The sequence below is a fragment of the Ochotona princeps genome, chromosome 2, assembly GCF_030435755.1.
Source record: "Ochotona princeps isolate mOchPri1 chromosome 2, mOchPri1.hap1, whole genome shotgun sequence".
Taxonomy (NCBI): Eukaryota; Metazoa; Chordata; class Mammalia; order Lagomorpha; family Ochotonidae; genus Ochotona; species Ochotona princeps.
In genome coordinates this window covers 113,895,000-113,920,467 of record NC_080833.1, presented here as the reverse complement: position 1 = coordinate 113,920,467, position 25,468 = coordinate 113,895,000, and the positions used below count along the sequence as shown (strand labels likewise).

Below are 25,468 nucleotides of genomic sequence, written 5' to 3'. Positions count from 1 at the left end.
ACTTTTTCTTTAAAGATTTATTTTTTATTGAAAATTGGATTTACAGAGAGGAGATACAGAGAGAAAAATCTTCCATCCGCTGGTTCACTACCCAAATGGTCACAATGGCTGGAGCTACACCAATCCAAAGCCAGGAGCCGGAACCTGGAGCTTCTTTTGGGTTTCCCACATGGGTGCAGGGTCCCAAGGCTTTGGGTCATCCTCCACTGCTTTCCCAGGCTACAAGCAGGGAGCTGAAAGGCAAGTGGAACAGCCAGTGTTAGAACCGGCGTCCAGATTGGATTGTTCAAGGTGAGGACTTTAGCCGCTGGGCCTGAATTGAAGTGGTAGAATTCTGTGGTAGTTTTCAGTACCTAAGAATTGTATATGGAAGTATTTTCTAGGATGGCAGGACTGGGAAGCTAAGTGTACTGATGACATTTTTGTATCGCCACCATTCTGGCATAACATTTTATAGTATAATCTGTTAAATATAAAACTCAGGCTCAGTGCCTTCCGTATCCCGTAGTGTTGACTAGGACCAACCAAGCAGAGGTTTGTTACTAAGTTTTAAAAAATAAAAATAAAAAAAACAGCCTTGGGCCCTGCCCAGCGGCCTAGAGGCTAAAGTCCTTGCCTTGCACATGTTGGGATCCCATATGGGTGCCAGTTTTCCCAACAGCCCTACTTCCCATCCAGCTCCCTGCTTGTGACCTTGGGACCTTGCACCTGCATGGGAGATCCAGAGGAGGCTCCTGGCTCCTGGCTCCTGGCTTTGGATCGGCTCAGCTCTGGCTGTTGCGGTCACTTGGGGAGTGAATCATCAGATGGAAGATCTTCCTCTCTGTCTCTTCTCTCTGTACATCTGAGTTTGCAATAAAAATAAATAAATGTTAAAAAAAAAAAAAACAGCCTTTATGTTGCCAGTTTAAAACAGTCCTGATGTTTGAGGAGTAAGCAGACCCTAACAGAAGGCATTCTAGTTGGATGGGTTTCACAATAGGTCCTGTATTCCATCAGGTGTTTCAAGTGTTTAAAAGCATGAAGAGGCTAGCCTGTTCAAATTCTGCTTGCTGTAGTTATTGTTGAATACTTGCTACTGTAGAAAAGTTACTCTAAAAATGTGTAGGAAATGTTGACAGTGTTCAAGAGAAACAGATATCCAAACAGAGCTTTTGACTTTATAGCGTTACTATTAGTTTTTGTCTCTGAGATTGGATTAGCTTTTTTTTTTTTTTTAAAGAAGATTAACAGTGAGTTAATATAATCTGCTGCTGACTCTCACCTGTTTGGAACTCTAGCAAGTGAATTGATTAAATTGACGAAAGGCAGAGAAGTGGTGACTATGTGTTAGCTTCTCTTCTGTGGTTTTGCTTTTCAGTGTACTCGTGGTCAGTTGTGGTCTAAAAATATTAAGTCGAAAATTCCAGAAATAAAATACTTCATGCATTTTGCTTATTTATTGTTACACTTATTTATTTGAGAGATAGCTTTTACTACTGGTTCACCTTCAAAAGGGTCGAAGCTGGGAACTGGGACTCCATCCAGTCCAGGCCACCCATTGCTTAGGCCGTCGTCACACATGCTGCTGGGATCTGTGTTAGCCGGAAGCGCAAGGCGGGAAGCAGAGCCAGAAACTGAGTGCCTAAATTGCTGGGAGGCACAGGTGTCTGCCTGCTGAACACCGGCTCTCCTCAGTCTTAAGTTGTGCGCAACAGCAAGGCGTGTGATGAGCTGGCCCCTGCACCAGCGTACTTAGAGAGCATCCTTTTGTCAGCATATGTACACTGCACGTGCCACCTGCCTGTTAGTCACTTGGTAACTGGCACAGTTATCAAATTGACTTGTGGTAATGGCAGTGCTTGTGTTCAGTTAATCCTTGCTTTATTTAACAGGAGTGGTGTTGCTGGATGTTTGAATATGCTAAAGAGAAACCATGGAGTTCTTGACTTACTAAGGGGGAAAAAATCCTATGCAAAGTTGGCTAATACCTACATTGTAGTGAGTAACTTTGAGAAACAGCATAAACACATGAAGTTTTAATACAATATGTTGTCATAATTTTTATTGCTAATGTCCTACTCTGCCTAAACATGTATCATGTATGTATGAGAAGAAATAGTTGGTGCTATACGTGGCTGTAGGCACTTACTGGGATTTTGGTACACATGTGTCTCCCTTGAATTAGGTGCTACTAACTCTTCACTCCACAGCCATGAGCCAGTGAGTCTGGGATCAGCTTTATACTAATAATGACTACCTTTTCCTGAATGTGCCCAAGAAGCATCATTGTTGTTAAAATTGATCAGAAAAATAGGCTACCTGTTCTTGCTTAGTAATTCAGATATTTTCAGATAACAGTTTTGGAAAGTCTGTAATAATTAGTGTGGATTGAGTTGTATAACTTGTTTCCTGTTTTTAAAATTTATTTTTTATTTTTATTGGAAAGGCAGATATACAGAGAGGAGGAGACAGGAAGAGCTTCCATCCAGTGGTTCACTCCTCAAGCAGCTGCAACGGCCAGAGCTGAGCCAGTCTGAAGCCAGGAGCCTCTTCCAGGTCTCCCACGCGGGTGCAGGATCCCAAGGCTTTGGGCCATCCTCGACTGCTTTCCCAGGCCACAAGCAGGGAACTGGATGGGAAGTGGAGCAGTCGACCCAAGAACTAGCGCCCATATGGGATTCCGGCAATTGCAAGGCAAGGATTTAGCCACGGAGGCATTGCACTAGGCTCAGAGTGTGGTTATTAATCCAAAGAAGGAGTGAAATTTCTTAGCATAGTTTGGTTGCCAAAGTAAGAAACTTTTTCACCTTCCTTCCCATTATTGTAGTGATTGATTTGCATTCTTGCATTGTGAATATATTCTGTATCTTTAAATGGGAGAAAAACTTAGGAGACAGTTGGTTTCTTCATTTTACAAAAGAAGAAGCAACACAAAGGTAGATGGTAGGGGTAGAACTCAGAGCCTGGATTTGATCCCAGCTCTCTTCTTTCTCTTGTACAGTAACCTGTCTTTTAAAAACAGGGTTTTGCAATTTCAAGAGGTGAAGTAAATGGGCTTCAAAGTGGCATTAAATATTTCATGCAAAAACTATGCAAGATATAAAGGGTCTCGTTGGGCCCGGCGGCGTGGCCTAGCAGCTAAAGTCCTTGCCTTGAATTCGCTGGGATCCCATATGGACGCCGGTTCTAATCCCGGCAGCTCCACTTCCCATCCAGCTCCCTGCTTGTGGCCTGGGAAAGCAGTCGAGGACAGCACAAAGCCTTGGGATCCTGCACCCGCGTGGAAGACCCAGAAGCTCCAGACCTCTGACTTCGGATTGGCTCAGCACCAGCTGTTGCGCCCACTTGGGGAGTGCATCAGCGGACAAAAGATCTTTCTCTCTGTCTTTCCTCCTCTCTGTGTATCTGACTTTGCAATAAAAATAAATCCTAAAAAGGCGTGCAGTAGCCTAGTGGCTTAAGTGTCACAGGAACTGGCACCCATATGGCAGAGGATTAGCTGGTTGACCACTACGCTGGGGTCCCTTAAATTACTTCTAAACTTCTCCTTCCTTTTCTGTCCCACTTCAGTCCATATTATCATCTCACGAAGCAATCTGTCGAGTCCTGGCTAACAGGTGCATGTGCACTCAGTCTCCCCAGCAGTCTACTGTAGGGCTTGTCAACTATAGTTACCACTTGGCCAAACCAACCTACTCATATTTTCTTGAACACATCATCTTTTTAACTTCCATGGCTTTCTCCTTCTGGACCTGTAGGATGAATACCTTTTTTTACTCTTCGAAATCCTATGCTTCCTGCATAGTTTGTCTTGGAAACTCAAGGATGCTTTTCTTTGAAACTGTAGTTTTTTTCTCCATTCAGCTGTAGCACATTCTGTTTATTTTTTGTGTGTTTGATATTGCTATTTGTATCAAAGTTATATACTCATTTTCCTAATTGACTAACTGTCTACAAAAGGGATTGTTACTTTTTTATTTGTAACTCCCGTATTGCCTGGTTATTGCCTGGTTATTGCAAACCAGCATACTTATGAACAGCTAAACCACTAGGTGGTGCCAGAGGCCTATAATTTAGATAAAAATGCATACGCTGAGGCCTCTCCACTGTGGTATTGGGCTATCAAATCTGCACGAAAGGCATTAATTTTCCTGGAGCAGAAACATCCAGAATATCTTTCTACTTTTCCATTCAGCTAGCCAGAAGACACAGTGTCTTATATACGATTTATCCAGATGCTTAACAGAAAGTAGCCTAGAACTAAAGATCTCCCCATAAGCATATGTAATATGTTATGTTTCAACCTTTTTAGGACCATCCTTTGAAAGCTGATACCTGATGAGGTTCTTTATATGAGGAATGAAAATTGTAAGCGGTGGGTGGCAGCAGGAGTCCGGAAAGTAGGCCTCAAGAAGTGTGTTTTGTAAAGTAGAAAAAAGAATTTACAGTGAACCATTTCAGACCTCTGTTGTGTGGCTTAATGAGTTGGGCTGTTTCCCAGAATGCTGACATGGGCACCAGTTCAGGTCTCGGCTGCTCCGCTTCTAAGCCAGGTCTCTGCTAATGCAGGTGGGGCAGCAGCAGAGGATGGCCCCAGACCCTGGGCTCCTGCACCCACTGGAGAGAATGCTTGGCTCCTGGCCTTTGCCTGTCCCAGCCCCAGCCCTTCGAGTCATTTGGGGAGGAAACCAGAGGATGGAAGGTGTTTGCCGTTCTCTGTCTCACTTTAACTTTCAAGTAAATAAATAAACCTTAAAAAAAAAAAAGGCAATTTCAGGTGGAAAACAAAAATTGGAGGTGGGTAGAGTCAGTTGATACCAGTTAGGCTGGGGGACCTAGGAAAGCCAGTTTGTACTTTGCACGGAGAGCCGCCTGGGTGAGGTTTGGTTCTCCTGACAGGGACCGGGGCCTGTGTGGTTCACCAAGAGCTAGCTAATCATTCAAATGCTTTTCTAACACCACTGTTCAGCGCCTGAGTAAATTCTAAGACCTTGTCTCATTGAAGTGTGGGTGTTTCTGTAGGCGGCTTGGGCACTTGAGCAGCAGGAGGCGGCATGGCTGGCAGAGTGCGCGGAGGTTGTCAGTCGGGAGAGCTGGTTTTTGGATGTTGATGTTTTAAGCGGGCTAAGCTAAGGCAGTTGCCACACCAGTTTTCTCAAACGGCAGAGGGTTTCAGATGAACTTCAGATATTTAAAAAATAGAAACATGCAAATTAAATGGGACAATTGCTATAACTATTTTGAACAGCTTTAACCTTTTTTTATGTTTGTGATTTTTTTCTTCTCCATTTTTAAAAAAATTGTTATTTTATGAAACAGTTCTACAGGCTGTAGGATCTCCCTTATCTCCCTCCCCAGATCTCCTCCCTCCTCTCCAGCTTCTGTTCTTAGTTGTAATTCATTTAGTGTTTCTAGTTGTAAGGTATTATTTATCTTAACAGTTTGTATTGATTGTTTTTTCCCCCTCAACACTTTCCTCCCATTCTGCATTCATCATTCATTGAGGTGTAATTCGCAACAGTAAAATTAGTTAATCTATTTTGAGATTTTTTTTTTTTACTGTAAAGTCAGATATACAGAGAGAAGGAGAAACAGAGAGAAACATCTTCTATCCGCTGATTCACTCCCCAAGTGGCCGCAACAGCCGGAGCTGAACCAATATGAAGCCAGGAGCCTGGGGCCTCTTCTGGGTCTCCCACTTGTGCAGGGTCCCAAGGCTTTGGGCCATCCTCGACTGCTTTCCCAGGCCACAAGCAGGGAGCTGGATGGGAAGTGGGCCTGCCGGGATTAGAACCGGTGACTATATGTAATCCTAGGCATGCAAGGTGAGGACTTTAGCTACTAGGCTACCGCACCAGGCCCTGTAACAATAGGGGGGGAACCCATTCTTTGAATTCTGACAGTCGTGTGCCTCCATTGGCATGTAAGATTTTCATAATTCCATAAAGTTTTCCCATGTTCCCAGTCAATTCAATTCCCCCTACCCTCAGTCTCCTTCTACTTGTAGTTTTGTCTTCCAGAAAGTTTATCAGTGGAGCCATGTTGCTTGTCTGCCTGAGTCTGCGCTTTTCAGCCGCCTACCGCATTTGAGATGTGTACATCAGTGGAGCGTTCCTTCTTACTGCTAGCCTGCAGTGCCTGCCTCCGACCAGCCTAGCTGGGCAGCATTGGGTTACTTATATGTTTTTGATAAACCTGAATCTGGTATACATCCATAGGTTTTTTTAAATTCTGTGGGCATATAGTTGCCTTTTTCTTGGGCTTCCTGGATTGTATGCTAAGTTATGGTTACCTTAATACCATTTTCCAAGTTCATCATACCATTTTGCATTCCTGTTAACAGAGTTGAAAGTTCTAGTTACTCCATTTCTTATTATTACTTGATAAAATAGATTCCATTATTATTTCTAAAACATTAACTGTTCTAACAGATGCTTAATGTATTCTCATTGTGATTTTAAATTACATTTCCTTAATTAGTAATGCTGAGTATGGTTTTAAGTGGTTAATATTTACCTATGAAAAAAATTTTAAAGATGTATTTATTTTAATTGGAAAGTCAGGTATATAGAGAGGAGGAAAGACAAGAGAGGAAGACCCTCTGTTTGCTGATGCACTCCCCAAGTAGCTCAAACGGCCTGTGCTGAGCTAATCTGAAGCCAGGAGCCTCTTCCAGGTCTGCCACACGCAGGTGCAGGATCCCAAGGCTTTGGGCTGTCCTTGACTGCTTTCCCAGGCCACAAGCAGGGAGCTGGATGGGAAGTGGGGCTGCTGGGATTAGAACCAGTGCCCATATGGGATCCCGGTGCGTTCAAGGCAAGAACTTTAGCTGCTAGGCTACCACTCCAGGCCCATCCCCAGTGATTTTTTTAAAAAAGGTAGTTGTTACTTTTTCCAAAGTGCTCTTAATCAGTATACTAACTCCTCTGTGTAACTTTTAGTATGTGGTTGGTTAAAGGCTTAGGACTTTGGCGGGGGGGCGAGGGAGACCCCAGCACCAACTAAACTATTAAAAAAACAATAAAAAAATTAAAAAGATTTAGGGCTTTATTCTTACTATGGAAAGAAATCTAGATTGCTATAAATTATTAATCAAATTAAAATGATACTTTGAGTTCCTTAAACCCTCCCCCCCATCTGCCTCATCTAGTAGTTTATTTACTCTTTAACTCACAGTTTGATGGGGTTGGTTACTGTTACGATATAGGGAACCCTGATGACCTAATCTCACTCTTGCAGTTACTTTGGGTCGCTTGGGGCCCAACTGCTCTGCACACGTAGAGTTTTATCTGAACTGGGTTTTATCTGGCAGTTGAAACAGCCAGGTTTTTGGTGATGTAATGCATTGAAGGAGCTGCTTTGGCCTTGGCTCATGTATGGATGGTCCCTAACCTCAGATTCAACAATATGATTTTATTCTTTTTAAATTTGTAGTTCAGTAGATTATAATTATGTATATATTCACACTTGTAGGTTTGTGTTTTAATTAGAAAGGCAAGTTTACAGAGAGGAGAGACAGGGAAAGATCTTCCATCTGCTGGTTCACTCCCTAATGGTCACATTGGCCAGAGCTGAGCTCATATGAAGCCAGAAGCCAGGGGTTTCTTCTGGCTCTCCCATGTAGATGCAGGGTCCCAAAGTGTTGGGCCATCCTCTACTGTTTTCCCGGGCCACAAGCAGGGAGCTGGATGGGAGGTGAAGCAGCTCCCACATGGGAATCCTGGCGCTTGCAAGGGGAGGATGTAAAGCCACTGCAGTGGACCCAGTAGTCACATGTTTTTAAAGAAGCTGTTACAGAGCTGACTAGATTCTGAAAGAATCGGCACTTAGTGGAGGACTGCTGGGTGTGGTTTGCTTGGCATAAAGTCCTCTGTATTTAAAGCTGGCAAGCATCAGGCACTTCCCTTTCTCTGTCTCCTTTTCAGTGTCATTTATCTGCTTTTATTTGTGATTTGCTGAAAGGCTGAGATGACGTTCTGCAAAGACTGACAGAATGAAGGAGTTACTAAGTAGAACAGGATCTCAAATGTCATTCTGTGCCATTCCTCAACAGAGGAAGAGGCCATAGGGGCGCTTAGGTCAGGGAGCATGAGGTAAGGTTTTACTGTGGAGCGAAGGAAGAGGTGCTGGAGTAGCTCCTGCCCTCTGGTCCTAGAGCCTAGCCAGAGCACGTCCCCCAAGTGGCCGCTGCCTGCTTCGGCTCGGCCTCCCACAAGCCTTCCACAGCAGTTTACTTCTCACAGTCCTAAAGGCTGGGGAGTGTGGCGCTCAGGATGCCAGCATGCACGGTTTCTGATGGAGTCTGTGTTCCCGCCTTGCAGTAGAGGGTTGTCTGTCCTGACCAGGTGGAGGAAGTATGCGGAAAGGCAGAAGGAGCCCTCTGGCATCTTTAGGGCGCTGATCCCACTGCGAGCTGGCCGACTCTTAGGACTCCAGCTGAGTCCAGTTTCTCTGAATATCCTGCTGGCACCTGTGCCTTCATAGAACATTGTAGAGGAAACAGTTCGGTCTGTAGCAAGCGGTTAGTCTTAATTTCTGCCCTGGAGTTGAATTGGGTTTGAGTTTATTCATTTTGACTGAAATCTGTAAGAATCACAACTTACTCTCAAACTTCTTGTATGTGTTTTCACAATTTCTTGGCTTTCTACAGAAGTCTCCTATCGTAGAAATGTATAAACTCAGAGGAATCTACAAGATGAGCCAGTGGTATATGGAAAAATGATGCTGAAATATCTTTTTTTATTAATATTTACTGTGAGCTGGCTGTGTATGTGTACACTTTGGGGAGGGGTTGTGTTGAACATCTTCACCAATAGAGAAACTGTAATCGGAGTTTTGAGACTATTGTTCCAGAGTACCTTTTCATATAGTTCTGTCATATTTCTACTTAACTTTGGTTGTGTATCACTTAACCAAAAATGTTTTCAGATTTCAGAATATTTGCATAGATTTTACTAATTGAACATTGTCAGCTTAAAAAAAAAATCGGAAACCTGAGGCTTTAGCATCATGCTTGTAATAGGTTGCAGGTTTCAGGGAATTTCAGAGTTTAGATTTTTGGGTTAAGAATGCCCATTCTGTATTAGAGAATAAAATTAATTAAAAGAAAATCAGCTCATCTAGAACACAAAGCCTGCTAATGGCTTGTCATACTAGAATGTATGGTTGTGCTAGGGCCTGGCACGATAGCCTAGTGACTAAATTCTTGCCCTGCATGTGCTGAGATCCCATATGGCATTGGTTCGTATCCTGACTATTCTTCCCATCCAGCTCCCTGCTTGTGGCCTGGGAAAGCAGTAGAGGATGGTTCAAAGCCTTGGGACCCTGCACCCATGTGGGAGAGCTGGAGGACTCCTGGTTACTGGCTCCTGGTTTCAGATTAGCTCAGCGCCGGCCATTGTGGCCACCTGGGAGTGAGCCGGCAAATGCAAGACCATTGCCTTTGTCTCTCCTCCTCTCTGTATATCTGCCTTTACAATAAAAAAATAAATAAATTTTTAAAAAATAAAATAAAAAAGATTGTTGCTCCTGAACTGTTGCTCCTAAAGTGTTACTTGCCCAACTAGGTTAACATAAAGCATTAAACTAGGTTAACATAAAGCATTCAAATTTTATTGTTGTTAATGGTTTTGGTCATAAATTCTGTCAACTTGTTTCAAGAACATGACTTCTTGGAAGAACTTTAAGCCAGTTTTCCCCAAAACTACTCTGCAGCCTCAGGTTTTGAATTAAATTTTATTTTTTCATTTTTCCCACTTCTCAAAGCTGTGAAGCTGTGTGGGAGTTAAGGCTTTGATTTTTCCTGTTGTGCAGGCTTGGAAAGCAAATGTATTTTCTAGAGCAGTTGTGAGTCTAAAGGCTACCCAGGCCCCTCTGGAGGCTGACAGTTCATTTTGAGAAAGGTTCTCTGGGCCTGGCGTGATGGCGTAGTGGTTGAGGTGCTCGCCTTGAATGCACCAGGATCCCATATGGGCGCCGGTTCTAATCCCAGCAGCCCCGCCATCCAGCTCCCTGCTTGTGGCCTGGGAATGTAATCGAGGACAGCCCAAAGCCTTGGGAGCCTGCACCCGCGTGGGAGACCCAGAAAGAAGCTCCAGGCTCTTGGCTTCGGATTGGTTCAGCTCTGGCCTTTGCGGCTGCTTGGGGAGTGAACTATCGGACGGAAGATATTCCTCTTTGTCTCTCCTCTCTGTATACCTGCCTTTCCAATAAAAATAAATAAATCTTTAAAAAAAAGAGAGAGAGAAAGGTTCTCTGGCAATGGATATAAAAGTATGGTATGGTGGACAGTTTTTGATTCTGGAGATGAGAAAACAATGCCTCTGCTCTCAGTTGTCCTTGGTACAATGATCTACTTACAATGCTTATAACTTTTCTTTTTCTTTCTTTTTTTTTTTTTTTTTTACAGATTTATTTGTTTAAAAGGGTGACAGAGAAAAAGAGGTCTAGGCACCAGTTCACCTCTTGGGGATTGTGATGGCCAGAGATGAGCCAGGACAAAGCCAGGAGCGTGGCGCTCCATCCAGGCCTCTAACGGGGATGGCAGGGCCAGGACCGTGTTTGGGAGCCGTCTTCTGCTGCTTTCCCAGGAACATTATGAGGGAACTTGATCAGAAGTAGAGTGGCTAGCACTCAAATCGGTCTCTAATATAGGATGCCTGAGTCACAGATGATAGCTTAACCCATTACACTAAAATGCTGGACTCTTGAACTTTTTAAAAAATATATGTATTTATTTATTTTTATTGGAAAGGCAGATTTTACAAAGAAAAGATAAAGTCCAAGTGGTCACAGTGACTGCACGACAACCAAACAGGAGCCAGAAGCCAGGAGCCAGGAGATTCCTCTGAGTCTCCCACGTGGGTGCAGGGGCCCAAGGACTTGAGCCATCCTCTTCTGCTTTCCCACGCACAGGCATGGAGCTTGACTGGCAAGTGGAGCAGCTGGGACATGAACACTGGTGTTTAATTTTAATAAAAGTAGTGCGATCATTTCCCTCACTTCATAACAGTTTTGCAATTAATTTTAAGTGAATATGGATTTAAGTGTTGGAAAAGATACTGCCAAGATGCTAAAAAATATAAATAGGGACTATTAAAAAAGTAGAAGCAAGTGCTTCATGAGAAATGCTGTTACATATATTTATATGTATATGCATCTAGACTAAGTAAAAGAGAAAAATTGCTTGCTGTGCGATAGCTCCTCCCTGTTTTTCTGTATGTGGCTTCACATGTCTGTGTTTTTCATCAGCACCCTTCCAGGTGTCCTTTTTTCAGATTCAGCCTCAGACCTGCTCTTGCAGAATTTCTGCTCCCCTGTTTTGACCTACTGTGAGCAATGTTTGAGCAGCCGTCTCTCAGCAGAGGAAGATACCTTTCTCTGAGTCAGCTTTAATTTTTGTAAGGAGTAAGGAAAAGACAGGGCTGCTTTAGGGGTAATTGTTAGGGAATGAAAGGACTGTTGAGAGACTAGAGGCCTGTGTGCCTGGGTGCAAGGGCTGGGGTCATAATCCTACTTTGTCTTTTACCAGTGTCTTTTGTCCAAGGCGCTGAAAGGGCTTAACAAAATCGGGTCTGAGTAATAATATTCTGTGCTTTATTGGCGTTTTGGAATTTGCTGGAGGTTACAGTGAAGGCCCTGAAAAAAGAGAATATGGTGTAGTGGCATGGAAGGAAATGATCTAGATATTTTGATTCCTTACTTAGGGCTTTGACAAAAAGACTAGTCTGGTGAAAGTTGGTGTATTTAGGTAAAATATTGTTTGTCTTTTTAAATTGGGCTGGAATGACTTAATGGAAATCCTGCCCTTTCTTTCCCCACCTTGGCACTTGATAACTGGCTGCTGGTCCTAAGAGGGAGGGAAAAATGAATCCCCAACGTCATCCCCATGATTTTAAGACTCTTTCCTTGGAGTAGAATGCTCCTGTGTTCTGATTTTTGTTCTGCTTTTTAATTCTTAGTATTTGTACCTGTAAGTTAGAAGCTGTGCGTTTCAGTGAACACCAAGTCCAAGCTCTTACCTCAGGAGCTTGATTTCTTGTAACTCTGTGGACTTCTGAGTAAAATGATACTCAGAATCTGACTCACCTCTTCATGCTGTGAAAACAAATACTAGACAGCGTTTATGGATGCAGGTGACTATTTAAAATGGAAGTGAGCTTTTGTGTTGAGTGGAGGCTGTATGCTTGGCAGTACTTGATGACTGATATGTGCATACTGGTTCAGATTTTATTTCAGTTTCCTCTTTCCCATCTGAAAAAAAAAAAATTGCCAGCTGCTCAGTGAATCAAGGTCAAGGGATGGCAATGTCTTCCCCGATATATAACCCCTGATGGAATTGAGACACAGGGGGGAAGAAATCTGGTGATGTGTTTTTTTGGTAGCCGGGAAACCTTATTAAGCATAAAGAAAAAAATAATTTTTTGTAATAGTGATAAAACCTGTACATTGTTACATCTTCTTATCCCAATTCTTGTCTTTCTCAAGTTAATTGTTTCTTTTCCCCAAATTCAGGCTGGCTAAAGCAAACGTCTTTCAAGATGTCCAGCAAAGAGAGCAGCACGGATGGGAAAACAGACTTAGCTAATGGTAAGAGGCCAAAATGAAAGCAAAGCTGTTACTACCAACTGAGGTTCTGCTTCTGCACCAAGACAAAGTGGAAGCTGGATTTTAATAGAGGGAAGGAAGCCTTCCTGTGTTGCTCTGAGTGTAGGAAACCACACAGGAAACATCTTGGACTATCTGGCATTTTGTTCGTTCAGATTTCATCTGATTGTTTTGAGAAGACTAATAACAGGGCTGTATTTCTAAGAGTTCAAGTGATTGGGATTCTGAAAGATTGTAGGGTGGGCAGAACCTTGGAAATGCTGTTAATAAAAGAAAAATAAGAGTGGCACTGGCCAGTGGGAATTTTGTGAAATATGAAGTTCCCAAGTTCCATGAAGGAATCCCTCTCCTTGATACAGTTTTAGAAGGATTCTAAAGAAGAGATGAAGTTAGAAGCTACATTCCCTGGGATTGGGCCCAGTCCTCCTGTCGTTGTCTTCCTGTTTTCCTCCCTTCTCTCCACTGCTGCCTTCGTACTGTTCCTTCTCTTCCTTCCCTTCCTTTCCTTTCCGCTGGATTTAACCGAAAGGCACATTTCTAGAGGGATTTGATATATACTATTCATTTGGAGATCGGCCATTAGCTAGATCAGGAATCAACAAACTACAAGCCAAATCTAGCCTGTTATTTGTTTTGAAAAGTTTCATTGGAATAATCATGTCCATTCATTTATATAGTGTTTGGGAACTAGATCAGAAATGAAGCAACCAGTACCTGAACTGGTGCCTGTATGGGGGATTAGCCTGTTGAGCCACGGCACCAACACCCAATAAGGTTTTTTTTGTTTGTTGTTGTTGTTAGTTTTTGAGCTGGTAGGAGTTAGTATGTATTTACTAGCAAATGGTGAGTAAGGACCTTTTCATATGATCCCAATTCTCACCCCTTAGCTTCCATTTTTAGTAGATCTAGACACATAGAAGACTTTGAGCATTTTAGGCACTTAGCAAGGAAGAACTTCCATCTGTTAGTTCACTCCCTAAATGCCTGCACCAGCTGGGGTTGCTGTGCTGGGAGCCAGGAACTCAATCCAGGTCTTCCAAAGCAGTGATTTAAATTGTCACTGTTCCTCTCAGGATCTGGCTGGGTTGGTTGGAGTTGGAGCTGCATATTGAACCCAGATAATCTGGCATAGGTCTCAGGCATCTTAACCTAACTCTGGTAGAGTGACTTTAAATCATTTTTTTCCTCCAAGAAGATGGCTGTGCTAACTCCTGCAGGGATGTCTGTTTTTTTGCTTTTGTGTTTAATTCAGTTCGGGCATCTGTTGTAGACGCCTGTCTGGCAGAACAGGGACTGATGTTGCAACAGGCAGACTTTCATACACTATGCCAGCACTTCGTTCTTTGAGAATGTCCATGTACTTTTTCTCCGCCTAGTTTGTTTAAAAGAGGAGGAAATCACAGAAACACATTCAGGGACAGAATGGGCAAAGAGGGGAAAGGTGCAAGAGAGTTGTTGTTTCTTTCATCATGTGAGCGCAGGGAGAGGCGCCCCTCCTCACTGCCTAGTTCTTGTGAACCCAGGAAGGGGAGTGGGCACATGACACCACACTGTAGTTCCAGGTGAGGGACAGTACAACATGGAGAGGGGGGTCACTTGATCGACAAGCAGGCAAGCCGTGTTACATAGAGCAGGAGAGGTGTGGCTTCCAGTCCCGGAGTCAAGCTTGCTACCTGCATGTCCCTTTCCATTCCCCCCTGAGATTTCTGACATCTATTCTTGAGGATGTCAATATACTCGATCATATTTTGTTGAAGTACTTTGATTTGGGTGTGGCTTTTATTTTAACCTAGTTTCATTTCTTTACAGAATTTCCCATCAGAAGGTAATCATTATAAGTATTTGTAATGGATACACTTTAAAATTTGTTTCATGGTCTTTTGGATATAATTTCTTAGACTAAAGTGTGAGCTCCTTCTGACCAGTGTTGTTTTCTCTTCCACCTGCCAATTTCTCACCTCCATCAGGAAGCCTGTCTAGCAGTCCAGAGGAGATGTCAGGAACTGAAGAGGGAAGGGAGACATCCTCAGGCATTGAAGTGGAGGCCTCAGATCTGAGTTTGAGCTTGACTGTGGACGATGGTGGCCCTAATCGCACCAGCACAGAAAGCCGAGGTACAGACACAGAGAGCTCAGGTGAAGACAAGGACTCTGACAGCATGGAGGACACTGGCCATTACTCCATCAGTGATGAGAACCGAGCCCATGACCGCTCAGAGGAAGAGGAAGATGAAGAAGAGCAGCCTCGGCGCCGTGTACAGCGCAAGCGGGCCAACCGTGACCAGGACTCATCAGATGATGAGCGGGCCCTGGAGGACTGGGTGTCCTCAGAGACAACAGCCCTGCCCCGGCCCCGCTGGCAAGCCCTTCCTGCCCTTCGGGAGCGTGAGTTGGGTTCAAGTGCCCGCTTTGTGTATGAGGCCTGTGGGGCAAGAGTCTTTGTGCAGCGTTTCCGCCTGCAGCATGGGCTTGAGGGCCATACCGGTTGTGTAAATACCCTGCACTTTAACCAACGCGGCACCTGGCTGGCCAGTGGCAGTGATGACCTGAAGGTGGTGGTATGGGATTGGGTGCGGCGACAGCCGGTTCTGGACTTTGAGAGCGGCCACAAAAGTAATGTCTTCCAGGTGAGGCAAGGGAGCCTAATAGCACCTAACAGAATCAGACACGAGTGAGAGGAATCTGAGCTGCTGGCAGTGAGTCGTGGTGGGGATTAGACAGCTGTGACTTCCACAGTCATTTACATGCTCTGAAAGACAATGACATTTTGTTTCTTTGAACATCAGTGCTGTTTGAATCCTCATTTTAGGTAGAGGGATTTGAATTCATTGGGTAGGAGGCAGCATAGTATTAAAAGCACAAACTCTTTAACCGACACATGTCCCTTCCACTTTCTAGCTGTGTAAGCTTAGGCAAGTTGGTTAACCTTTGTCCTCAATTTGTTTATCTGTAAAATGGAATACAGAGGGTCAAGAGGATTATATAACAGAAGCTCAGCACTTTCCACTGTGGCTGGTACTTAATAAACATGTGATAAGTACTAGCTAGTATTGTCATCATTCTTTGGAGATTTTTCTCCTCAGTCCCACCTGCCGTATTGGTACTAGCCATTTATCTCTCTCCTTCCACCCTAGTTCTTTTTTCTTTATGGCAAATTGATGTTTGCTTTCTGAGTCAAGGTAGATTTTTCTTATTTCTTATTTTTCTCCCCAGTTAAGTATAGTCATAATTTAACACTGAACACTTAATCATGTACCAGTTTAATTTTCCAGAAACAACAGAAATGCTTACATCAAAGGAAGTTTTTTCTCCCTCTGATTCCTGGACGAAATTGAGCTTGGCCAACTATACAGGAGTAGGAATGCTAAGTTTCCAACTGTCATGCAAGAAAAGGGGGTGAATTGAGATCATCATCACATTTTTCTCTGTCAAATTCACTTCTTCAAGTTCTTCTGTGTGTTCCTTTTCTAATTCTCAACACCCTAGGCCAAGTTCCTGCCCAACAGTGGTGACTCCACCCTCGCCATGTGTGCCCGAGATGGGCAGGTGCGGGTAGCAGAATTGTCCGCCACACAGTGCTGCAAGAATACAAAGCGTGTAGCCCAGCACAAGGGAGCGTCGCACAAGGTAAACAAGCCCCTGCTGCCATCTGCAGTCCAGGTCCCCTGTGGATCTCACCCGGCTCTGCCTTGTCTGCCCAATGTGTCCCCTTTGTTGTGACCATCCACTCTCAGCTCTTTTTAAGTTGCAGTTTGTAGTTAAGGAAGCAAAAGCAACCATCCTAAACTTCTTGGATAAATATTTCAAGAGATCCCTGGGACATACCATTTGATCATATCCCACAGTTAAGCTGAATCATAGTTGATTTGGAGGTCCTTGAGGGTCCTTTATTCGCACCAAACCTCCTAAGTTGACTCTTTTTTGAACAGTCCAATAGTTTCAGTGTGCTGGTAGTTGCTTCCTCATATGTGAGAGCTCCAACTTTCCTGCTCACAGCTCTTCAGCTTGCAAATAGTACTATTTCTGGAAGGCCTGTTTAGAACTGGGAGTAGAGGCCAGTTTGTCAGGGTAGCAGCCAGTGAGGAGCTGAGAGCGGCCTGGGCCGAGGACAGGTATCCTGCTCTTCCCTGCTGTCCTCCTTAAAAACCCTAATCTGATACAAGGGTGAGTTGCACATGTCCTTTTATAGCTTAGCCTCCAACCCACTAATCTCTAGTTCGTAGAATTAAAATGCAAGGGACAGACATCCTTTCTCTCCACACCTGAGAGTATCCAATTGATTTTATGTCGGAGTGAAGTACTAACACCTCATACTTTGTTTTGGCATTTCTGTTTGGATCCCTTGGTGAGTAATTTGAAACAACAAATCACCTATTCTTTGGCTTAACCTCCCTTCCTGGAATTTTTCAACAAGAAAGACATTTCTCTTGTTGAGGCATTTTAAACACAGCCCTTCTTAGAGGTAAAGGAAATGAGCCAGATTATCTCCAATTATAGCCTTCAGAAACATCCTTTTCCCATTTTTTTCCTTTAGTTGGCCCTGGAGCCGGACTCTCCCTGTACGTTCCTGTCTGCAGGTGAAGATGCTGTAGTTTTCACCATTGACCTGAGACAAGACCGGCCAGCTTCGTAAGTATAGAATGGCCTTCACAGAACTGTGAGCGTTGGTCCAAAGTATTTCCTGTGTCCTGGTAATGCTCAGCTCCATCAGAAAAGTACCCTTGTGCCTGTGATACAGGGCAGTTTAAGAATTATGGGAATTCTTTACTTCCTCTGTCGTCTCCTCAGCAAAACACTGTGCGGTCCACCTTCATTTCTCTAGCAAGGTTCGGTTATCTTAATAAATGTGGGTTTTAGTAACTTGGCAATCTTCTGCTCTCCATTCACTTAGGTGCCATCCCGTTTACCCACAAGAAGCACATTACTCTACAAATAGCTTAGAGATACAGTCCTGTAAGTTTTCAGTTCAATTTCCAATAAAAAACAAGCAAGCAATAAGTTGATAAATCTGGAAAAGAAATATGGGTAGCTATAGTAGAGTTATAACTCATACATCAATGAATTTGACACTCATGGGTAGGTTATATCCATTTTTGATCATAAGAAGAACGTATGGTCTTGCTTGGATCCAGGCTGATCTAGGTTAAATCTCAGCTCTGGGCCCGGCGGCGTGGCCTAGTGGCTAAAGTCCTCGCCTTGAATGCCCCGGGATCCCGTATGGGCACCGGTTCTAATCCCGGCAGCTCCACTTCCCATCCAGCTCTCTGCTTGTGGCCTGGGAAAGCAGTCAAGGACAGCCCAAAGCTTTGGGACCCTGTACCTGTGTGGGAAACCTGGAAGAGGTTCCTGGTTCCCGGCTTCGGATTGGCACAGCCCCGGCCGTTGCGGCTCACTTGGGGAGTGAATCATCGGATGGAAGATCTTCCTCTCTGTCTCTCCTCCTCTGTATATCCGGCTTTCCAATAAAAATGAATAAATCTTAAAAAAAAAAAAAATCTCAGGTCTGACACTAATTGTGACCTGTGTCGCTTCCAGAGCCTCTGTTTCTTCATCCTCACTCTGGGCATAAAGTCATCCTCCTCCGGCTTTTTCCTTTCCCTCTTTAGGGATTTCTTTTTTATTTATTTATTTATTTATTTATTTTATTACAAAGTCAGATATACAGAGAGGAGGAGAGACAGAGAGGATCTTCCATCCAATGATTCACTCCCCAAGTGAGTGCAACAGCTGGTGCTGTGCCGATCTGAAGCCAGGAACCTGGAGCCTCTTCCGGGTCTCCTACGCGGGTTCAGGGTCCCAAGGCTTTGGGCTGTCTGGACTGCTTTCCCAGGCCACAAGCAGGGAGCTGGATGGGAAGTGGAGCTGCCAGGATTAGAACCGGCGCCCATATGGGATCCCCGCGTTCAAGGCGAGGACTTTAGCCGCTAGGCCACGCCACCAGGCCCTCTTTGGGATTTCTATTGTTTCTGGTAGGTTTTGATTTGTTTGTTTGAGAGGAAGAGAGAAAGAGAACTTCCATGTGTTGCTTACTCCCCACATGTCTCCTCCCACAGCTGCAGCTGGGCCTAGGCTAAGGAAGGAGCCGGCAGTTCATTCTGGGTCTCCCATGTGGCTGATGTGGAGCCGGGCACCTGGGGCAGCCCCTACTGCTTTGTGAGGTTTACGTTAGCAGAAAGCTGGATCAGAAGTGGAGGTCTTGGAACTTGAACAGGCTCTGATACGGGATCTTGGGTCCTAACTGTGGTGCCAGTTGCCCTCCCCTGCATTATTGATGTACACTTGATGTATACTGATACATATTTGATGTCCCAATATAGAGTCTAACACAATGGCTGGAAATAAGATACAGCTTCTTTAAAATTATTTTTTTCCCCACACCATTTATTATTTTTTTAAGATTTTTTTTTTAGATTTATTTCCTTTTATTACAAAGTCAGATATACAGAGAGGAGAGACAGAGAGGAAGATCTTCCACCTTATGATTCACTCCCCAAGTGACTGCAACGGCCGGTGCTGCGCCGATCCGAAGCCGGGAACCAGGAACCTCTTCCGGTTCTCCCACACAGGTGCAGGGTCCCAAAGCTTTGGGCTGTCCTTGACTGCTTTCCCAGGCCACAAACAGGGAGCTGGATGGGAAAATGGCACTGCCAGGATTAGAACCAGTGCCTATATGGGATCCTGGGCTTGTGCAAGACAAGAACTTTAACTTCTAGGCTACCACGCTGGGCCCTCTCATTAGTCTTAAAAAGTAAGTATAACAGATCTTGTAGGTCATTATTGACTGAGGTACGGCAGTGGTTTATATGACATGCCAAGTAAAATGTAAATTAATTTCTGAAATATAATATGAAAGACAATTATTGTTAGATTTGTTTTTAGAAAGATAAGTCTAGAAAAGAGCAAACTAGACAGTGGAAAAATTTCTGCAGCTTAAACGTGACAAAAATTAAGTTTGGGGAAATCAAATATTGGTTATTTATATAATCATCAAGAGAACAAAAGTTGGAGGATAATAGCTTTACACTGGAAAGGAAACAAACCCAAATGAGAAGATCTCTGCCTTCCAGCAAAGATGGTCTCCTACTTAAAATGATTCAACTGAAAGATTTTCAGATTTATAATGGTATGAAAACCATATATGTTCACTTAGTAGGAACCATATTTCAAATTTTGGTTTGGATCTTTTCCTTGGCTAGTGATATATGGTATGTTATTCTCCCCCGACACCGGGCAGCAGTGATAAGTTGTAGCTGCCTGGCTGCCATGCGGTCATTAAGAACAACTGATACTCAGCAGTGTTCTCTGTTGCCATGCTACAGTGGTCAGTGGGTTAAATGCATTTTTGACAGAATGTTTTCAACTACTGTGGGTTTTAAGTCAGGGAGCATCTGTAATCCCTCTGCAGTTAACCAGCTTAGAGAAAAATCAATTTCGATTAATGTTCTTTGTTTCTAACTCTGAGGTCCTGTGGTTTGGGGATTGTAATAAAATATTAACAAGTTTCCATAGGGAAAGGGAAAGACAAGGATGCCAGAAATGACGATGAACTTGATCTGCTGGGCTGGAGAGTTGTGAACCAGAATGAGAGCTAGCCTGTGAGCCAGGTGCTGAGGGAGCTGCCATCAGCCAGCCACAAGCTGCTGGGAGTCTGGTTTGGGTAACAGATGATGCATGTGACTGGCAGGTTATTGGGTTTGGAATGAAATCGTAGGGGCAGAACGTTTGGCTGTGAGTTGGTCGTAGGTCTAAATACCAGTTAAGATAGGCAGGATAGAAACTAAATGGATGAACATGGAATAAAAAGAAGTCCAACTTCTAGATTTGAGGAAGAAGAGTGAGTCTGTAACAGATTTTTGCTTTAGCAGTTAAAGATGTAGTTTGTTTGTTTTAAGATTTGTTTGTTTAATTAAAAGAGTTAGAGAGACAGAGATCTTCCATGCACTGATTCACTCTCCAGGCAGTTGCAAAGGTCAGGGCCAGGTCAGGCCAAATCGAGGAGCCAAGAGCCTCTTCTAGGTTCCCCAAACTCTTCAGCTATATATTTTGTTCATTTTTCCAGGCCTAGCAGGGAGCTAGGTTGGAAGTAGAGCAGCCTGAACATGAACCAGCGCCCATATAGGTTGCTGGCATGTAAGTCAGTGGTTTTAGCCATTATGCTACAATGCTGGCCCAGAAGTAATGTTTTTTGTTGTTTATTTGTATTTTTTGTATTTATTTATTTGAAAGAGTTACAGAGATAAGGAGAGCCAGAGAGAGATCCTCCATCTGCTGGTTTACTCCCCAAATGGATGCAGTGCCTGGAACTGGGCCTGTCTGCAGGGACTCAAGGTCTTGGGGCCATTTTCCACTTCTTTCCCAGGAACTGGATTGTGGAGTGGCCGGGACATGAACCAGCACCCATATGGGGTACCAGCACTGCAGGTGGCAGCTTTACACACAATGCCACAGCACAAGCCGTAGTAGTTTTTTTATGAGCTGGAGTGAGGTGGAGGACTGAATGGGAAGATCTTGGCCAGAAAAATCTAAATTATCCGTGTTAAGCTACTGTCTCAGTATCCATTTGCACAGAGTGTTTTTGTGTGAAGCCGGCGAAACAGGACTTTCCTTTTGCATGTATATGACATCTGAGTGTCTGGAAACTGGTGAAATTGACTAGTGTGTTAAGAAAAGAGTTTGATTTGGAACTGTGGGCGAGGTGTTTCCTCAGCCAATGGAAACCAGTTTGTGATAGTCTTCAAAGGAGTCCTGTCTAATCTATAATTATTTTTCCCTTTTTGCTGGGATGTAATTTGTCGTTAGTTTCAGTGCAAAATTCAGTGAGTTCATTTTGTGTGGTTTCATGGCTACATTTCTCTGTGCAAACATTTTTACCCTGTTCACATGATTGGCCAGCACCTCTGTATAGTTTCCCAAACTGTACAAGACACTCTGTATTTATCCATTGTGAGAACGAATAACTTGTTTTAAGGGAATAAATTGAGAAATAGAAAGATTGAGCTTCGGCCAGTGCCATGGTATAGCCAGTTAAGCCTTCACCTGTGGTGCCAGCAGCCCATATACTAATTCAGATCCCAGCTGCTAATGGCCCAGGGAAGCAGTGGAGGACAGCCCGCATGCGTGGGATCCTGTTCCCATGAGAGACCTAGAGGAAGCTCCTGGCTCCTGATTCCCGCCTTGCTCCAGCCATTAGGGCAGTGAGGCAGCAGATGAAAGATAGCTTGGTTGCTGTCTCTCCATCTCTTTCTGCAACTCTGCCTTCCAAATGAAGAAAAAAAAAGTCTTCAAAAAAAAAAAAAAAGGTTGAGCTCTTTGTTAGAATTATGTAACGGTAGAGCCAGTACTTCCCAAGATATCCTTTAGACTCTTAATTTTGCTTTGGTGTGCTTTTATATTGGACCTTGAAATGTAAATTGCTTAGGAAAAAAGCTGATCCTATAAACGGAGCAGCAACAGCTCCTAACTTCCTTTCTCCTGTCTAAAACTGACCCTGGAGATGCTTCCTCTTAGCTAGCGTTCCTGAAACTTACTCTTTCAGCACGTTTTCTGCTTGTGTGTTTTGGAAGTAGGGAGCTTCGTTTTCCCAAATGACATTCCTTTTCAGTAACCTCTGAAACTCTACTTTCTTTCCAATAATAAATTCACGTGATTTTTGATGATGTTTATAGTTGAAAAGAATGCATGCCCATGTGGACCATTGATTTGGGTGGGATAGGTCGAGGATTAGGGGAAAGTAGATGAGACAACTGTCTCCAGTCTCCCTCCTCCTCCCTGTATCTGGGGAAAGTGGAGAGAGGATGGGGGCTGTCACCTGATGTTATCCCAGAGCCCTCAATGTGGGACATGTTCTGAGGTTACTGCTTAAGTGGTTCTGATAGTTCTGAGATGCTGTTGATTTCACTGCTCCAAGGTTGAAGAAATCCCTCCAATGTCCGTTGGCTGACATAGTCCACTTCAAAATCTGTTTGTCCAGATCCTTGCTGTCAAAGCTTGACCGGGAGAGCTGTACTATTTTTTCTGCCCTCTAAGGTACTAGACATCCTCTCCAGGCCTCAAAGAACTGGTTGGCATGTCCTCCATGAGCATCCGGACTTGCTCTCCACCATACAGCAACCATGTAGACTCAGTTCTGACACATGGATTCCACAGTCAAATCACAGATCCTGTGATTTTCACCATGGTTGGAGTTCTGAGTCCAGTGGTCCAGTCAGTGGGTCCACAAAGAAACCTCACTTGAGGTGACCACAACCTGACTCCTGTGTGTGCCAGCCAGTGAGGGGTCCAGCTAAGTCCCTCACTCACTTTAGCCCCCACACACACTGGTGGTTTCAGTTACCTGGTCCGTTCTGTCCCCAGCCCTATCTCTTATACAAACCAGTGGATGCTGCAGCCCAGCCTAACCCTGCCCACCACACACTTGGCCCTCATACACACTCATAAGAACTGCAGCCCAGTCAGAGCAACCGCCAGTAATGCTCATCAGGCCCACCCACAGCCCTGGTTGCTATGCATGCTATTTTAAACAATAGATTGGTCTAGTCTTGTACTCTATTTTCTTAATGGAAAACTACAGTGGTTTGTTTGTTTGTTTTTTTTTTTTTGAAAGATTTATTTTGTTGGATAGCCAGATATACAGAGAGGAGGGGAGTCAGAGAGAAAGATCTGTCTGCTAGTTTGCTCTCTATCTGGTCACAAAAGCTGGAACTGAACTGATCCGAAGCCAGGAGCCATGAGCTCCTCTGGGTCTCTCGTGGGTGCATGGTCCCAAGACCTTGGGCCATACTTTACTGCTTTCCCAGGTCACAGGTAAGGAGCTGGGTGGGAAGTGGAGCAGCCAGGACAAGAACGGGTACCCACATGGGATCCTGGCATATGTAAGGCAAGGACTTATCCACCATGTTATTGTGCCGGATATCTACAGAGATTCTAAAATCAAAATCCTTTCTCTTTTGCCAGTTCTGGGCTAGATCGCCTTTGACTTGCAGAGACAATATTAAAATTGTCTCTTTACAGAGGAAATAATTGCCATGGTTTTAAATTTTCTGTTTCCATAGCGTCAGCAATGAATAAAATCTTAGAATTAAAAGGTAACTTCTTACTGTTTCTTGATGTTGTTTCTTTCCTGTAAATGTATCAATTTTCATGGTGGCTAATCTGACTAGTGAACATGGTACCACCCTACACTAGACTAACTTTAGTTTCCTCAGGGTTTCCTGCCCTTCTAGCAGTCATCTTTCTTGTATACAGGAATAGCTTAGAAATGCTTTTTCAGCCTTCTAAAGAGCATTCTTCGTAAGAGCTCCCTCTTTTATTTTGCTTCAGATAAGGGACGAGTACTGTTTTATGCTGGCAAATTATGGCTTGTCATTGTCAAAGCTAGATAGTAAGTGACATTTCTCTGGAAATCGGCAAATAGACTCTGACTCTAGTTACTCCTCCACCTTGCTGCTTGTTCCCAGGCGGTTAGAAGGATGTGAGTGTCATTGCCTGCTTAGTGGTGGTGGTTACTGTCTGAACTGCAGCTGAATCATGGCTTCCTGACGATCATATGTTCCTATGCCTTAGCTCTTACTTAAGGGTCGCTAGATATGACTTTACTGTACATTATTTCCCCAGTCCTCAAAGTAGCATGTAGTACATATGTGTGCTTTTTCTTATTCCATTGTTCAGAATACACAAAAACCACTTTGTTTCTTTCCAAAAGAGAATCTGCTTGGTTTTTTCTGAGCCCTCGTCTGCTGCTGGCTTGCCATTACCAGCAGAATCTTCTGGAGAATATAACTTTGTATCGTTTTCTACTCTTAAAGGAAACTGGTGGTGACGAAAGAAAAAGAGAAGAAAGTGGGGCTGTATACAATTTATGTGAATCCTGCCAATACCCACCAGTTTGCAGTGGGAGGACGAGATCAGTTTGTGAGGTGAGTCTGTGGCTTCGTTGTGTTTTTGAGAGTTTGAGAGTTAAGTGCCTTCTGAAGCTAATATAGCTTCATAATAAAGCTCATATAGCCCTTTGAAGGAAGGCTTTGTACATTTACAGACTATTGGCTTTTTAACAAGTTTTAATGAATAGATCAAGTTCCCCACATAGCAACTAAAGTTGTGAAACAAGTGCTGTGTTAGTGTTTTCATTTATAAATTAGCCTTGCAGCAGATATTTTGAATACTAGTTTCAGATTAAAAGTAATCTGAAGCACTCGGTATGCACTGATGGTTTTTACCTCCCATTCTGCTGAACCATTTTTCTTTATCTGTTGTGATCCCTGTGTGACTGTGAACATCTGCTGTAATACTCACTATTGATGCGTAGCCTAAGGAAAGCAGGCATGATGCATTACATCCCCATATATACAACTTGACTTGCTTCTCGTGCCCATCAGTGGTTCTCATCCAGTTGGTTTTTTCTGTTTAGTTAGAATCAGCAGTTTGGAGAGAAAGGACAGGATCACTAGAAAAGTAGATCACTTTAGTGGGTAAATAACATCTTCATTTTGAAGTAAGCACATCTTCAACATTGTATTTGGAACTTAACTGTATTAAGTAAGAATTGTGGGGAAGGATAAGTTTTTTAAGAATTACATGAGCCATGACTTTGTTTTTTGAGAATCCTGGGCAGCCTTGTCTCACTTCTTCCCTGGTTCCCTTCCCTTCCAGCCCCTTTCTCTGGTCCCCAGTCTTGCAGATCTTCCATCTGTTATCAGCCTCAGTATTCTGTCCTCCTTTTTTAAATCCCAAATTCTCAATACACAATAAGGTGTTTAGTTGAAAGAGGCAAATAGGCAGTTTGAAACATACTGATGCAGTGTGAACAAATAACTTTGTTTGTTGCATTGTTTTAAGATTTACTTATTTGAAGGGCACAAAAACAGAACTCTTTCACCCACTGG

General features: G+C 43.6%; 1 protein-coding gene across 5 annotated transcripts in view; it reads left to right on the top strand.

Moving 5' to 3' along the window:
- DCAF8 (DDB1 and CUL4 associated factor 8) overlaps window positions 1–25,468 on the top strand; it is a 44,529-nt gene that overhangs the window by 4,743 nt on the left and 14,318 nt on the right. For all 5 annotated transcript variants that reach the window (XM_058660497.1, XM_058660495.1, XM_058660496.1 and 2 more), the window contains 5 exons: window positions 12,496–12,570; window positions 14,556–15,214; window positions 16,074–16,214; window positions 17,122–17,216; window positions 24,392–24,502. In XM_058660497.1, coding sequence (XP_058516480.1) covers window positions 12,522–12,570; window positions 14,556–15,214; window positions 16,074–16,214; window positions 17,122–17,216; window positions 24,392–24,502 — 1,055 coding nt within the window. In that variant the 5' untranslated portion in view covers window positions 12,496–12,521. The remainder of the gene's footprint in view (window positions 1–12,495; window positions 12,571–14,555; window positions 15,215–16,073; window positions 16,215–17,121; window positions 17,217–24,391; window positions 24,503–25,468) is intronic.